The following is a 17,727-nucleotide window of genomic DNA, read 5'->3' on the forward strand; positions in this document are numbered from 1 at the left end:
TTTTAAGGGAACGTGTTTCGACACGGGGGGGGGGGGAAACATACAAAGCCTTAAGTGTAATAGATATTAGCTTTGAACAAATACTGTCTGTGAGCAACTGAAAAAAAAACAAACAAAAAAACCTGTAGAGTCTGGCCAACAGAAAATGAGGCACGGAGCATATCTGTTCACGTTTTAAATAGGAATTTTGTGCAAACTGCCCCTGGAAGTCAGATTTTCCTATGTGGCTAAGAGTATATGGCTTTATTTCTTTTGTGACTTGATCCATATTAATTAAATAGTAATTTTGGACCAGGCTTTTAATCTAGTTGTGTAGTAAGTAATCCTTTGGTGAGATAAAAGGGTATCTGACATGCATAAGTTTGTACAGAAAGACTGCCAAAAGTTTTCAAATGCACAGCTGTTTATTAGCTTAAAATCCTGGTGCCTAAACAGAATTTTCTTAAAATGTGGAAATTCTTTTTTGTGCAGCTTTCTTTTTTTTTTTTGTTTGTTAGTGAGTCATAAGAAGCAGCACACTAAGATCTTACCTGTACTTGAAGTTTGAAGCTTATAGTAGGTTTCTAATTTTCTTTCTGTTTTTCTAACAGGACTGTCTTACAAAAGTAGTTGCCGGTACATATTCAGAATTAATTGCAGGCAGTGACAATTGAGAAATAGTGCAGGTTGTTAAGTAAATCATTTTAACTCAAGTATAAGCGTAAGATTATTTTTTTAAATAGTAGTACAAAGATTTTTTGAAGAAATACATCGAAATAAGGCTGAACTTCTGTACCTCTGCTATACATTTGTTGGTTGCCAGTTTTGTTGTTGATCGGATTTATAGATGCTGTTCACTAGAAAACTCTGGATGACCAGTTGGTTGCTTGAATGCAACAGAACAAATATGTCAGATTTTGATAGATTAAAAACAAATGCCTGGTAAATGAGCGTACAAGATACTGACCTCCTTAAATGCAGAGTTATTTGGGAACCTGTGAGCTATGAGTACCAGTAACAAGTACAATATTTCCATTTTTGTAATCTTGGTCCTTTGCTGACTTTTTTCTATGCATATACAGTATTAATGCCTCCAGAAGCATACATTTAGAGACTAGAAAACCCTTAATGCTTCTTTTTGAATGACATTCAAATTATTTGTTCATTTATTGATAGCTTTGACCTAAAAACAGTCACTTTAATCCTTTAGGAATACAGCTAAGACAATACTATGGCTGTTTGAGCATCAATCTGAAAAGCTAGATTTATCACTGAAAACTTCAATTTGAATGTATAAATGTTGTTGTGCCTCCTTAGAAATAGAGTCGTTCTCTGTAAAACTGTTTTTTTAAGATGTTAACTGAACTTGCATCTAAAGCAGGAGAAAAATACTGATTATATAAAGCTTTATATCTGTCTATGGTAACTACCATGGTATTTCTCTTTTATGACAGTAATCTAGCCTGCAACATCTACTTGCAGTTTTGAAATTAACCTGTAATTTAGTCTTCACCCCAAATGACAAAAATTCAAATGACTCCATGGGGTGCCAGAAGATGCACTGTAAACAGGGCTCAGTAAGGGGGATAAGGTAGAAATCCGTCATCTTAGGTGTATTTTCAGGACGCCAGCATCAGTGAGCAAAATGAATTCCGTGTTTTACTCAAAAAAAAAAATAAAAAATAAAAAAAAATAAAAAAAGAGATGAGATAGTATGTAGTAATCTAGATAGTTCATTCTTTGAAAAAGCAAAATGTGTGTTGCACAAGAAATCTCTGTGTGAGGAGGAGACATCTGAGTTAACGTGTTTTAACAGAATAACTTAATTTGTTAAGGCTGAGATGATCGATAATAAAGTTGCTTCAGGAATGCAAAATCATCATCTCAAGTCACTTTTATTATAGCCTTTGGCTGCTTCTATTAAGTGATCTTTCCTCTTACCTTCTTCCACCACCCTGTATTTGATAGTCTTTTTGAAATCTAAAATGCGGTCTTATTGACTGTTTGTACTTATTAAATTTTGTGTGTGTCATCTTGGTTTGACTCATTTAATTGTGAATTTCTTCCTTCAAAGAGTAACTTGCATGTTGTTTACCACTTTTTCAGTGGTGGTCCTCTTTTTTTTTTTTTTTTTTTTATTGGTTTGTAATTCTTTGAAAAAGGGTCTGCAGCATCTGACTTAGCTCTGTTAGTTGTACAGTTCAGGATCTTAAAGGTTACATTTGTTGGTTACTTTTTACAGTTCCAAATCTGTTTGTTTTTATGGTTTTTCAGTTACTTATTATGATTAGCTGTACTTCTGAAGGCATTAATATTGTATACACAGCAGAAAAAAAGTCACCAATGGACCGAGATAACAAAAGTGGAAATATTGTACTTGTTACTGGTATTTACTGCTGAAAGGCTTGTGACTAAGTCTGCATTTAAGGAGGTCAGTATCTTATGCACTAATTTACTAGTACCATGACTCTGTGTCATGGATAGGTCAGCACAGAGTACATTTTGGTACCTCAATATATTGTTAAATTCAGTGCAAAAAAAGTACACTTTTATTACAGAAAATATGCATTGGTTTCTGACCTTTATATAGAATGGGTAAATGCTAACCCTGCAATTGTAATGGAAGAAAAGGAATGGAAATAAACCTGGTGCTTTATAGCTAGTCTGTAAAGGTATGAAACAAGCATAATGCAATCTAAAGAGCTTTGTTTAACTAGGTTGACCCTGAGGATTTCTACTGAAATAAAAATGCTGTGGAAAAATTTTAAAGAGCTTAAAAAATGAAAATGTCTAAATAGAGACGTTTGCAGGCAGTGTATTCTGCACAATATTACATACTAACGAGAAAAATGGAACTCTGGAATATAAACAAATTTCTGTGGAATTGGTATTTTGTCACAGTAACATACAACAGAATTTAAGAATTTTAATTCAAAAATTAAGTGTATCTAATGATGATGCAGAGCATTTAAACCTTTGTTTAATTTGTAATGAACAGTGATTGTGAACTCAAAAATTACACAGCAAGGAGCTTTGAGCCTAAAACTGTAATTCTGTTTTTATTTATGTGGCTATCAAGCATACATGATATTTGCTTGTAGAAAAACTTTACCCGTTATTTGAAAATATCTGGAATATTGGGGGTGGTGGGGAATAAAATACTCTTCTGTATTACAGATCTGTACATAAATTCTCCTTGAAATTTTCAAGACCAAAGTGGATTCATAATAGTCTACTCCTGCTCAGTTTTGCTATTTACTTATTTTTGTTCTTTCTTTTTTTTTTTTTTTTTTTTTCCATGAGGGATGACATGCCTGCTGCTCTGGAAGCTTTAATGGGCTGTTATAAGAAGCACGGGAAAATTCTTCAGCTTCATAACATCTACTGTAGACTCATAGAGAAAGGAGATGCTGATCTTCTGCAAAAAGGTTGGTTGTATGTAGTCAAGTACTGTCTGGTTATATGGAGTGCTTTCTGGAGGTTTTTCTTCCATGATAATTTATAGCATTTATGTCATCGGGAAGAACAAAATTTCATACTTTTGTGTTAGTTTAAAGCATTTAAATGATGCCTAATGATTGAAAAATGGATATTGATTTTAAATGGAGAAGAATTCTATTGTTTGGGTAATACAGCAACAAGTTTTCAAAGATTAGTGTTAATACTTGTTCTATATATATATATCACTTCTAAAAAACAACTTTTCCACGCATATGTTTCTGAAATAGTTGTGTAGTTAAGAAAACTTAAATTCACACTTGGCATAAGCCAAGGATGCCAGCATACAGTCTGTTTTGTTGAATGTAATTCAAAATGTAGTGCAGCTCAACAAAAAAAAAGCAGTTTAAGCATGCTTAACCACAAAGCTACAGCAGATTGTGCAATATGTTGTGATCGTGCCATACGCTTCAAAACGTATTTGATATATATGTGTATGTATACATTAATGTACGGAGTTTTGTGATGCTTGGAAAACAGAAAATATTAGTATTAAGAAAATTCAACATGTATATTAAAATGCTTGAATTCATTTAGTAAATCATTTTTGTTTTCTTTAGTTTCAGATTTTATAAGCAGAGAATATGGTGACATGATGGCTCTCTATGATCTCTTCTTTGCCTTCTTGCAAACAGGAAAATACAAAGAGGCTAGGAAGGTCATTGAGGTAGGATTTTAACTATAGTACTCTATTCATGCAGCCATTTAGACTCTTAATTAGAAACATTTAAAGTTTTTAACCTTTAATTAGACTTGTTCTGATTCACGTTAATAGAATTCAATCCTAATAATGAAAAAAAAGACTCGACCAGCTTTATTTTGTATAATTACAGTTCAGAAGAGAGACAGTCTTGTTATATATTGAAATTGTTTCCTCACGTTTTCAAATTTGCTGTTATATATCAAAATGATATTTGCATATTAAATATTGGATTGTGGAACAATTAAATTAAACTGGCATTCCTGGGTGTAAAGTTGCTAATCCTCTTTCCAAAGGAATTCTTTGTTCTTAAAAGCACTGGAATTTAATTTGCTGCAGACCATGCTCAGATTTATTTGTAATGCTTGTCTACAAGTTAATCAGCCAAACAAGAGCTGTCTGCTACTGTTTGGCATTTAATTTAGCATTTCTTCTCTCTCTCTTTCTCTCTCTCTCTCTCTTTCTCTCTCTCGTTCTCTCTCTTTCAGGGTAGTAAGCAGCTTATAGGAAGTGGTAGGTGACAAACTTGGTCTATTTAGGATTAGTATATTTTATCTAGACTTGATTGAAATTGTGCTTACTGAAATTGATAAGTCAAAGGGGCAGCTGCAGAGTCTGCCCAGATTGTGATTATTTTTCTTCTTAGCACAGTTGTATGTTGTTAAAATGCTGCATAAGTTTACAAGTTAATGTGTAAGAGGGGAGGGATCTTGCAGAAAAAGTGATACTCAGTCCTTATCATTTTTGTATTATGTATGTAACTGTAACCTATTTTTTCTGTTTTTTTTTTTTCCTTCCTAAGATAAAACTTGCCTTTTTTTCTAGTTCTGTTAAAATATTTGAGACACCAGTTATCCTTACTTGAATTACTATCCAATAGAAATCATTCTTTTAAAAAATCTGTTAACTGAAGGTCTGCTCTGTGATAGAACAATACTTATACTGCTTTGAGGACAGAATTGCTGAGCATCCTTTGAAATCAAATATTTTTGCTCAGGGATAGTCTTTTGGAGCTTAATCTAATAATACAGAAGAACTGAAATATCGGTATCTAACAAGACAGTGAGGAGTTCAGTTCTTTTGATAGTGATTAAAGCATATAGGATGTACAAATCTCAGAACTGGAAGTAAGAGTTTCTTAGACTTCTGTATTTAAATTCTCAACCCTTCTATTGATGGCTACAGTTCAGCATTCGTGAATTGGATAGTAAGCAAATGAACAAAGTATTATCAAATTAGAATAATTTAATAATTATTTTCAAATTATTATTCGAAATTGTTGTTTTAATAGGTGCCAATTTTATCTCTGCACATATTCACTATTTGGTGTTGAATTGTCAAGTGTCAGTAACCACAGACAGACAGAAGTGTGAATCTGAGCACCTGGTATCTGGAGATGAAACGGAACTTGTCCTGTCTCTTTAGGCTCTTTAGAGTAGGATTTCCTGCTCTTACCTAGCTTCCACGAAGTATGAATTTCATCTTTGTATATGTTGTTGAGGAACAAAAAAAGGTTTAAATTTTTTAGGAATACAGAAATTTAGCTATGCATGTGATTTACCAGTGAATCAAGGGGCACAAAATCAATCACTGTATCAGGTGTTATTTTTAGGTATTTTTATGTAAGAATAATTTAAGAATTTTCCAAGACTTCTTTTCTTCAAGGGCAAAAAAAATCTTAATTCATATCTTGCTGGGGAAGAAAATAGTTTTAGTCCATCAACAAGTTACTGTTCGCTTTTTTTGTTTTGTTGTGAAGTCGAAGCCATGCTGTGTATAATGTGGAAGATGGAGTACTGGCTGTATGTATATCATTTTCTCCAGCAGTGTTTTTTGCAGCTAAATTTCTTCTCTTGCTGGCCATCTCAGATAGTTTTTCTATTTTCATTTCCTGTTGAAGAAACATTCAGTAAAGGTCGATCAAATTTGGGGTCACTTGATCTTTAGAGAAGTAGTTGCATGTTAGACATCTATTGCCTGTCAGTGTACACTTTATCATGTACTGCTGATTATAGTGATCAATTCATTTTAGTGGTATCATTTTTTATTGTAGTATCTGAAGAATTAATAAAGAGTATCTAAAAAGGTATGAATGAAAACGGGAAAAAAAATATCTAGAGGCGCTAAGGAAATGAAGACTCCGGAGGTTATGGTTTATAAATGGGGTTTCTTTTTATTGGAGACCACTGCCTCAGCTTTCTCTTGTTAGTTTGAGAAATCAGATCTGTTGGATGCTCCTGTGAAAGTGACAACTGCTGCTTTGAAAAAATTGCAACTCAAAACCCTAGGAAAAGAAAATAACTCAAATCTCAATCTCTGGTAAAATACAGCTGAATGACAATAGTGGAAAAAGAAGGGGAAGATTTGGGTGCGGTTCTTTTAGAAAAAAAAAAAAAAAAGGTGGGGGGGTCAGTTGTGTATGTACATAATCTGGTAACAAAAATGTGCATGCAAAGATATTTATATATATATATCTATATATATTTATATATATAAAAAAAAAAGCTCATGTTAAGGGATGTTGCCATAGCAAGAAAGCTCAAAGCTCTGGGGCACAGCTCCTTGTTGGTAGGGCAGGAAGACTAAGTAGAGAATGATAGCATAAAAGACAACTAAAGAAGAATCAGTGTGACCAAAGAATGTGCCTGACTAATACCAGACCAAGTAAATTGCAGCGCATAGTTTGGTGCTGTGATTCTCTCTTTGAGGCAATAAAAGAGAAGACTTGAGGCAGAAGGGCCAATACCACTAGGTTCTGAGGCTTCATAGCGTGGTTGGTAAGCTAACAGTTTGTAGTGTTGCTAGACTCTGGTTAAGGTTTTGAAGTCTATTCTCATTTGTTTTGTGGCAGGTAGCTAGACAGAAAGCCTCTTTCAGAGATCAGACCTTCTAATGAGGTAGCTTCAGTTTCTCTGCAAAGGGAAGGTGTGCTTTGTTTTAGCCATGTCTGGTGATCACAGAGTGCTGGTAGAAGGATGTACTGGGAGATGCTCTTTTACCTCACGCTGGGAAGTTCTACTGTTGGGTTCATTACAGCGTGATTTAGTCTTCAGTTCTTAAGTATGCATCATCTGATGTGTCAGATTTTGCCATGAGTCCTTCAGAAGTGATCATATCAAAACAGACCTTGGTACCCCTCTCTTCTTGTCCCTTACCATGAAGTCACCTACTAGCTTGCTTTCCTTTGGAGGAGCATCATCATCAATTACACCATTATAGCCCTAGTTATATAGAACTTCTTCCCTTACTTGTAAAGGCCGTTTAGTTGCCTTTTTGACTTTGATTTTTTCTCTTTTTTTTTTCTCATAAAAAAGAGATGATTAAGTAAATAATTTTTTACTTTTAATACATGATACTTAAAGACTAAAAGAAACATGAATTTTCCAGTAAAAGGGATTCAGACACAATTACCTTCTAGAACAGTATTTTTTTTTTTTACTTGTTTTCTAAAATGTTGTCTCGTTTTGATAATATCTAATTGAATTTTCTCATGGAGGGTCATCTTCATACATGTTGTTCCATTGTTTCAGGTAGTAGAACTGAGAGTCTGGAAGAGTTGCATGGCCTGGTATTCTTTAAGTGCAGCATTTAAGTGGCGAGAGTATTTTCTAGAGCCTACTCCCCAGAATCCCTTTCAATCCATAGCTGCTTATCTCTTGTAAGAACTGGAAAATCTGAATTCCCTTGTTTTTACTCAGTTGTCAGCTGCCACTGTTGCTGTTTTATTAAACTTGATCTAGCTGATGGTTGAGAGCTGGACTGATGTGAGAGTCATCCAGGAGAGAGGTGAGATGAAAAGGGAAGTTTACACCACCTTCAAGGAACCTGCTTCCTTCCCCCCACCCCGTTTACCCTGTTATTTTCCTTGCATGGTGCATGGAGACTTAAAAATTAATTAGCTAAACAGTTATAGTTGTTCTTTGTCGCTTGGGATCAATTTTAGCTGTTCAGTCATCTCTGAAGTTTTACAGTAAGATCTGTAGTTCACCTGTGTGATGGTTGAGTGTTTCTAGACTTGCACTTTTTCCTTCATTTATTGTACATGCTGAATGCTATTATCAAAATAGTCTCTGAATCTGTGTGTGAAGTCATGCCCATGGTCTAGACTACCCACTTGGCTCTTTGTGGTAGACTCGCAAGACTTGTACATGAGTAAGCACTGTAACAGTCCTGCAGCAGAGCTCCAAGGAAGCTGTTCTTTAAATCTGCTTTGCAAAAGCAGGCTTAGTTCATGACATTTAAAAAGTAAAAATGAACATTTTACACCTATGGCTGATACATGCACAGTTTTAAACCATTTTCCAGTTGAAATCAGACTCAGGTTTACAGGTCAATTTTTGTTACTGTTAAGTAACAAAATAGAAGGCAAAATAACTATCTCAGGTTTATATATCAAGTCTGTCTTTAAAACAAACAAACAAAAAAAAACTAAACCCTACCACAACCAAATAAAACCACCACCACCACCAATGTAAATTATTATCAGAATCTACGAGGAAGAATTCAAAAGAATAAAGCACATGAAAGCATTAATGAGTGTTAATCTTAAATTATTAATGATTTTTTCATTGCTTGAAATGGAAGAGTCAATCAATTCCTCTTTACTCTTTAAGTAAATTTTAATCTTTTGTGATGAAATAGTTAAAGCAATTTGATCTGATCTTACACACTTCATAAAAATGTAAATATAGTGGTAGCTAGTACTTGGAATGGCAGTATGTTGCAAACATAAACCAAAAACATCAGTAGGCTTTTACACTGAAAATGACACAGGCAGCATTGCTAACAGCATCTGTGTTAAGGTATGTTAATATGGTAAAACATTGTACATGAATGCACCCGAAGCTTCACGCTATCATGACTGGCAATATTTTTCTAAAATTTCCTTTCCTTGTCTTTTCAGATATTCCTGTCTATTGTTTTAGATAGCTCTTCCATTAAAGGAGACACTTCAAAAAGTATATAAAATTTAAAGTATCTTGGAGCTGTTTTTCATTTTCTGTAGATTCTCCCATGAATCAAACATCCCAGTATCTTCTATGTAAAAATGTCAGCATTGTTATACACAACTTTTTAGATTATTTTTTTCAAGAGCACCTGACTGTTCTTTATGACTTATCTATATGCTGTTATCTAATGACTTCTACGGTTTTGTTTTCAATAAGGTGAACAAAAATGGTTCATAAACTAATTTTTGATGAACATACAGATATTACCTCTTGTGGAATATTTAAAAAATAATATATATATATATATATAATATATACATATATATATATATATATATATACACACACACACACATATATATATAATATCTCCAGAGTACTCTTAAATCTTCTTTCATTTTTCTTTGCTTGTACAAGTCCAGTGGAAAATGTTGTTCAGAATACTGACGTTCCTGCTGCTTCAGTGTAGTTAAGAAATGTTCATTTCCTAAGGGAAATAACCTATAAACTTGGTTTCTTCTTTTTCTAGATCTTCCTGGGAAATAACATGCATATTAGTGTGTACTTAATACTAGTTTTCTGTTAGTACTGCTCTGTAATGATAAAATGTATTTTCCTAAACTGCATTCCTTTGGACAGCAAAATACTTTTTTTTTTTTTTTTTTTTTTTTTTTTTTAATATGATACCTTGATACCTTTGAAATGGGTATCAGATCACTGGCATTTTTAGGTACTTATAGCCTCTTCCAGTAAGTTGGTAGAGATGTTTTTTAATTTTTTTCTTGACAAATAATTCTTGAAGTCATTCTAAATTAATGCACTAGCTCATGCGATTTAAAACAGTTCCTTTAATAAAACAGTAAAAGCTCTTGTTTCTACTCTGTAGTTCTACTGCAAATGAAGGCTGAGAGGATTACTGTATTTAGGAGATAGGGAAAGATCACAGAACCGTATGGCAGAATTTTTAATAGAAAACTAACCTGCACAAGTTTGCTATCACAAGAGGGAACTCCCTTGAAAATGTCAATGCAGAGTGTATGGCTTCAGAACTCCTTTTACTAGATTTTGTGTGGAGTTCTCACTCACCTACCCTTATATTAAATATATCATGTATACTTAATAGGTGGATGTATTACACCATCTCTTGTGTATCAAGATGTTTATGTGAAGAACTGAATAACAAGTATATATGAAATATCTTTAATGATATGTATTTATGGTACCAATACATACAAGATAAGGTATTTGTTGCTGAAATTCAAGACCTGACAAAAGAACTATTTTAGGTGAGTTTAGTGTACAGGAATATATCTATCAACAGATGTCAAGTTAATTTAGGAGGTAAATAGATTTAAGCAAAGAATTGTGACATCCACTGTCAGCAGACCTTGAGATACCAGTTGCCATTGGATTTAATCTACCATAAAAACAATGATAATATTTCTGCTTGATATTGAGAGATTACAACCTTCTTTCATCCAGATTGCTTTTTATAAGAATCTACATCAGAAAATTGAGTCTTGCTGATTTTATGCCAGCAATAAAAACAAAAGAAGAAAACAAACAATAAATCAACAACTACTGGGAGAAGATGCTTTCTTGATTTGTCACAGCAGGATTTTTTTTTTTTAATGTATGGTTTAATGATGGTTACCTCTAGTGTCTAAATTTACCTACAAGAATGTATGTTTGGTCTGCTTATGAAAAAGAGCAGTGGTGATTAGAACAAAATTTAAATGTCTGTGAATGTGTAATGCAAATTGTGTTAGGTACTTAGAGATACGGTGGTCTGAGATGGAGTAGTTTGTAGGGGGTGTAATAGCTTTTATTAGAGTAACTGTATACAGCTGGGAGGGAGGAGAAAGGATGAAGAGCTTTTAGACACACAAGCCCTATAATTACAAGAAAAGATTATTTTTTTTCTTATTATTGAGTCCTATTAGTCTAATAAGAGCATTATTTCTACTTATGAAACTGGATTCTGATACAGCTATTATTGAAGCTGGATTTTGTACCCATGGATGTGTGCATGTGTTAATTAAAAAAAAAAGTGCTTACTAGATCAGTGCATGCTACTCAAAATGTCTTACTTTCTTCTAAGAAGTTAATATTTAAATGAATATATCCCCAACAAATAAATTTAATTCATTCATTCTAGTGGAAAAACGGAAGTGTTGACTAATGAATAAATTCATTCCAGAGAGGTAGAAAATACTGTGTTTAGAATGTGGGATCATGGCAAGAGCTCCTTCCTTGGGTCCAGGGATTGTGTTAGAGAGAAAATACTGCTACCCAGACACTAATGGTGTCTGGGTTCATCATGCAGTGTAAAACCATATTACAGTGCAAAGAAAGCAAATTTTTGCTGTTTTCAGTCTAGAACAGCCTAGAGGATGGATTTTAGAGCAGGGTCTTCGCAGATTTTTGGTGTCTTCTTTCAGCATGATTATTGTTGTGAAGTTCTAATGAATTTTTGTAGCAGTACTTGACTACATAGTTTCACTTGGAAATCTCATTGATAAATGTGGGCTATTCCAACAGCATACATAGCATTAAACATACATAGCATCAGTCTCTGTTGTCAGGAGTAAGAAAAAAATTTACAACTTCAGCATTGTTTTTCTTCTGGTATTTACAGAAAATAATTTTGCATCTCAATGTCTGCCTAGCACAAAGCAGGATATATTCCTGTTTCAAGAGAAATAAATAAAATTGAGTATTTACTCAATAGGTACTAATTGTGTTGGTTAAGTCGGCAAGAACTGACAGAAGCTTTGTGGCAAATACATATTTAAGAAAAAAGTGATAATATATACACAATAGTTGGGTAGTTTTTGAAGGCATAATTTTAAGTGAGGCAACTCAAAATTTTCAAAACTACTGCAACAGAATGCTTAACCTAGTCATTGAACATTGAAGTAGTCATACTGAAGGTACAGATTTAATTTAAATTCAAGTTTTCACACAGTTAACCCTCCCCAAAAATTTGTGCAAGTGTGAGGATATTTTAGATTAGCTTCTCATCAAAGAAATCAGTATTATGTGTTAGGATGTATTTAGCCATGTTATTTATTTCTGGGTAAAATTGTTTACAAAGAACAAAAGCAATTACTTCTTTTGTAGAGGAAACCTGTCTTAATTAGAGCAGTTCTCAAGGTTTTCTTCTGTTTAGAAAGAATAAAGTAAATGAGGATCTCTTTCTGTACCATCACCAAAGAATTATTTATTTGAAATACAGAGGAGCTGAACTTCTTTCCAAGTGTAAGGAGCTGGTACAAAAAAAGTATTACTTTGCCTGCCGTAGATGGGCCTAGCTCTAATGCTGTCCTGGTAGTAAAATAGCTTAAAGAAGAGCAGAGCTAGAGAAGTAATGTATTTTATTAGGTATCTGATATGATTGCAACGGGAATGATGCTTTTTGATGCAGAAATTATTTTTAGATTCCTCAGTCTTTAAAGCAGCTTCTTTTATAAGCTTCTGGACTATTGTGTAGAAGTTCATATGTTCAGAACCAACAATTAAATCAGATGTATTTTTAATATAAATGTTTTAATTCATGTATTTTTGCAAAACTAATGCATTGTAATTTGAAGAAGGAGCATTTAAAAAGGTGGAAAAAAAAATTAAGATTACTTTAACCATTTCATCTATAAATGGGACCTTGATGGCTTCGAAGGGTACAAAAACTTGAAAATATTCTTTTACCATTCTGGTCGGGCAATACACTCACTGCTTACTAAAAGTGAGGAATTTTGCTAAGAGTTTTCACATAAGGAAAGACTCAAACGTAGCATACAGTGTTTACACTGTAAAAATAATAAAAAAAAATAATCTTCAAATAAGTTGCTGTGCAAAGATATCCTAGGCTTCACTGAAGCTGCATGGAATTTGTGCGATTTCATAGGCACTTTTGTGGAATCAGGGAAAAAAATCTGCTTTTAAATCAAGAATTTCCTATCAACTGTGCTGTTTCACTAAGGCTTATGTTAGAGAGAGCTGTTAGAAATGACATACATCGCTTCTCATAGCTGTCTGTTTAAGGCTGTCTCTCCAGAGAAGTAACGTGACTTCTTGCAAGACATTTCTTTGGCATCTAAATCTCAGTAACTGGTTCTGGTACTGGTAACATAAGTCTGTTTCGGCTGTCGATGTAACTCATCGTGAAGCATTTTTCTTCCTTAGCAGCATTAGCTGTCTCTTATTATTACTGGCTTTTTCAGCTGCAAAGAGAAGGATGAATGGATCTACCTGTCCAAAAAATACTGTCAGAAAGCACAATGTAGATAGGGTTTATACATTGTGTCTGTTTCTTTCCAGTATTCCTGGTAATAGTTGGATGGGTGATTACTGTAGAACTGTTTCTCTAAGAAAAGATAGAACATTAGGAAAAAAACACAAGAGTTGAGAATAATATATAGATCATTTGAAAAGGGTAGGGTTAAGCAGAGGTAAACATGAATGTTTAAAATCAGTGTTACTCACAGTGAATTGTAGATTGATAGAGTTCTTTAGGTTGGAAGAGACCTCTAAGATCCTCTAGTCCAACTTTTAACCTAGCAAAAGTAAAGTCACACTGTGCAAGGCTAGAATAAGTTTTCAAGGAGATACCTAGGATTTGTAGCACTTGTTTTGCCAAGCATCGTGCACAGCAGTAGTTCATGGAGGTGTGGTGTTGGAAGGTTAAGACAGTAATTCGTCTCTTTTATGTTATGAGTATGCCAAATCAAAACGCTTTTGATGACTTTCAAATAGTTGTGCATTCGAAGCCAGCTGTAGCAAAAGAGAGACCATTCTGGGATGTTCTCAACACCTAAGTTTTTTGAAAGTGTTCCTCTTTGAAGAGTGCCACAGGATGTTTTCCGTCTGTCTCTACATGATTTTTTTTTTTTGCTGTTGTTTTTTCATTATGTAAGTTTTGTCTTGAAAGAGAATAAGGTTGTTTCAGGCAAGTAGAAAAGTGTATGTTTTATGCATCTCTTCTGTAAACTATTTGGCTTTTTTTTTTTTTAAAGGTTTTCAAAAAAAAGTATTAGTCTATTATCTTTAATAATACAGAACACAAATGTAGACAAAACTTGAATGTTTTTATCATTCTCTAAAGGTGTGGGAAAGTGTTGAATAGAATCTTCTCTGACAGGTCAGGATTTCACCATATAACCAGTTTTCTTTCAGCTGTAATAGGTAGAAGTTAGTTCAACTAAAAATGTTAGTACAGAAAAGAATTTCTGGTGATTGGACCCCTTCAGTCACCTGTCTAAGATGACTGTTTCTAGTGGACAACTGAGATGTTTTCTGTGGTTTAGGATTGTTGCATTCACATGATCCTTGAACGCTTCTTGTCAATAGTTTTTCTAAAGATGCATTAGGTTCTTTCCCATTCTGGTTAGTTTTCCTTTCTGTGTGTGAAGGCATAGAATCAGGGAAAAAAATAGTGCAGGGTTGTATGTAAAGTATTAAAAAAAAAAATAGTAAAAAAGGTGATCAAAAGTAGGAGATGTGACTAGTTAGGTGAGGATGTCTTAGACTGGAAAAGAAACAGTGAAACGGGGAATTATTACATATATCACTCAAGCATCTGTGAAATGAAGAGGGTAAAGGGTAATCAACTGTATGGTGTCCCCCAATACAAAATTAAGGAGGCTCCAAATGAAGCCCATAGAAGCTAGTCTGAAAACAAGTAAAAAGTGGTGGTACCTCATTTTTTTTGTAGGAGGTAGTTGAGGCAACCCTTTGCCAGAAGCTGTTACGAATGATAAACCTCTCTGTGTTCAGAGACAATCAGAGAAGTTCATGGAAGACAAATCATTTGCTATAGAAAGTCTGACCCACTGAACCCCAAATAGCTGGAGAATGGAGGGGCACTGAGGGGAATGTATTGCTGGGTTTTCTCTCACTTCGTGTTCTCTCATAGGCAATGTTGGGGAGAGGATGAAAAGCTAGGTGGACCTTTGGTCTGGTGCAGTACAGCTCTTTCATGTTCCAAGAGTATTTAAAAGCTGGAAAACCCCCATATTTAGTTTATAAGCTGTATAATTTTTTGATAGACACTCAGTAGTTGTTTTGCTCTTTAAAACAGTGAATGCCTTAAAAATGGAAGGGGGGGAAAAAAAAAGGAAAAAATACTAAGACTCAATACTACTTTCTGGCCATGGAAACAGACAAGGTCAAATTTAAAACAGGAATTAGGAAGAGTAATTAAAGTAACAGGTTTTTACTCCTTTTTTAATTATTATTCCTTGCTTTATTTTTATTCTGCATTTGCTCTACTGTAGGAAGTCTGATTCCTGCTAAATGCAACGCTTAAAATTCCCTAAGATGGTAAGGGATAAGCTACAAATATGGACTATCAGGCAAGCCCTGGAGATTTAGTTAATCTGACCTAGATGTTCTTTTGATGATTGAGACCTGCAGTATGTGAAAACACTTCTCAATTTCAAAATGAAACACAAGGATATCTGTTGTATAACTCAGCTGTCCTTGTAGTGACAGACACATCAATCATTTCTGAACAGGAAAGGATTTACTATAAAAAGTTTGTAGGTTTGGAGCTGTTGAGTTCATTGGCATTCGGATCAGCAATGATATTGGAAGTTGTAAGTGAATTCAGCATTTGAATTTTAACATGTCCTAAAGAGGATTAGCTACAAATGCAAGCAACATACTTTTTTTCTTTTTCATTTTCAAGAGCCTGTTGTGTAAGATGTGAATTCTTGACTTAATTTTCAGCATATTTTATGTGAAACTGCTTGCTGAGTCTTTAAAAAGCACTGACTGGATACCTGTAAGCATGAAAAACAGTGATAAAATCTAAATGGAAAAATCAGCAAGTACCTGGAAAGCAAAACTGTTTTTAATATACATCACTTTGGAATACTTGAGGAGTCACTGTTTTTCTATAACCTCTTGGATTGAGACTTTTTATAGTACAGATAAATACATACAGAAGATTGTTCATGTTAAGGATCTAGGGGTTAGCATCCTGGTTTTTGTTTTGTTTTGTTTTTAATTATTATTTTTTAACTTAGAACGATTGCATAGACTGTTTTGGATGATTGGCAGGATTATATGCCCCAACGTTTACTTTGCAGAGCACTCAGTTTCGTGTATCTTCAGCAGATTTTTAAGTCTTTAACTGAAGTTTAGCATGCTTGCTTTTTGGTGTATGCTGAGCTATTTCAGCATGATGTAGTGGTAATAATTCTGCTGTTGGAGAGAAGACAAGGGAAAGGAAATTATTTATCTGTGTTAGAGAAGACAGAAGGTTAATTGACTTGTTCAGCAGTAATTGTTTCCACTGTTTTGGAATGGAGACTCAGTATTTGTCACAGCTTTTTGTTCAAGCTGCCTCTTACAGGCGAAATTGCATTTGAATTTTGGAAATCACACTTCAACTGCAGAGACTTCTTACAATATTAACAGCTAAAACCCTTCAAGAGTCAAAACACATGTTTCTAGGTGGGGATGAACAGACATTTCCTTGGAATCGCTTTGAGTTGTGTTAATGTAAATCTGGATGCATGAAGGGAAAGTGTAGTCCTTTCTTTCTGTAAATGATCTTTGTATTAAAATGAGAGAGTATAAAGAAAGTGAATTCAAGTAGTCTTGAAACAGCGTGTGAGACGTGAAAGTGATGATGCATGCTTTGCTCACAGGTTTTCTTGTATCTTTTTTCTAGATGTGGTGGACCTGAGCTACACAGTGCCTATAGCATGTTTCTTTATGAAATTTTGAGTTTTCCAATGTTTATCAAAGAATTTTGCTGTTGACATTGGAGGAACTGTGGTACAATTGTTGTGGTCTGTAGTGTTGAGTGGGTGCAAAGTGGTAGCGTATACTAGATGGAGTTTGCAAAAAAAAAAAAAAAAAAAAGACTTTTTGAGTACGTGTTGTGTGAATGTAGACCACTCAAAGCAACAAAGGAATGAACAAGCGAAGTCTCATTTAACCCGAGAAAATGAGTAATAGAAAGAACTATGGCTTATTAACTATTAAACACTGATTCTTTTGTGGACACAGTAGGTCTTTGCTCTGCTCTGGGATGGGAGTTATCTACAGTTAGTATACCTTGCATCTTCGTTAGCAGCTGGCTACAGTATGCTTAGTGCACTCTAGCTTCATGATTTTCTTAGTGAGCATAGCAAGAGAGGTCACAACCTAAAACTGTTGGTTTAAGATGCTAATAGCTGTAAGAAAACAGCTATTGTGAGCCAATGAAGGGCACTAATTGTCAACATTGCCATTGTGAGAAGCATGGTTTTCTAGTTGCTAATGATCACTGCACTGATGTTGAATTTTTGATGTTGAACTTCTCATTGTGAAGCCAGTTTGGAAACATTTGATATAACTTTTTGCCATGAGTAATAGAAATGATTACCCTGGGTAATAGTAATAATATTCCATTACTGCGGTGATGGAAATTATTTAATACTCCATTTCATCTGAAGTATGTTCTATAGCACCTGTCTTTGTCAGTGCAGACACAGCAATTTTTGATCAAAAAGGAAAATGTCTTGAATAAAATGACTGCAATTTTTAAGCCTGTCATAAATGCAGCTTAATTTGATTATTTCTGAGCTTGTAGCCTCAGACTTCAAAAAACAA

The 17,727-nt window shown here is 34.2% G+C and overlaps 1 protein-coding gene across 2 annotated transcripts in view; it reads left to right on the forward strand.

Annotated features, from left to right (window-relative positions):
• Positions 1-17,727, forward strand: part of LRPPRC (leucine rich pentatricopeptide repeat containing) — a gene marked incomplete at its 5' end in the record, with an annotated part of 90,920 nt that overhangs the window by 45,448 nt on the left and 27,745 nt on the right. For both annotated transcript variants that reach the window (XM_084512796.1, XM_084512795.1), the window contains 2 exons: positions 3,283-3,407; positions 4,038-4,144. In XM_084512796.1, coding sequence (XP_084368922.1) covers positions 3,283-3,407; positions 4,038-4,144 — 232 coding nt within the window. The remainder of the gene's footprint in view (positions 1-3,282; positions 3,408-4,037; positions 4,145-17,727) is intronic.

Source organism: Aythya ferina (assembly GCF_964211825.1).
Source record: "Aythya ferina genome assembly, chromosome: 3".
NCBI classification, from domain to species: Eukaryota; Metazoa; Chordata; class Aves; order Anseriformes; family Anatidae; genus Aythya; species Aythya ferina.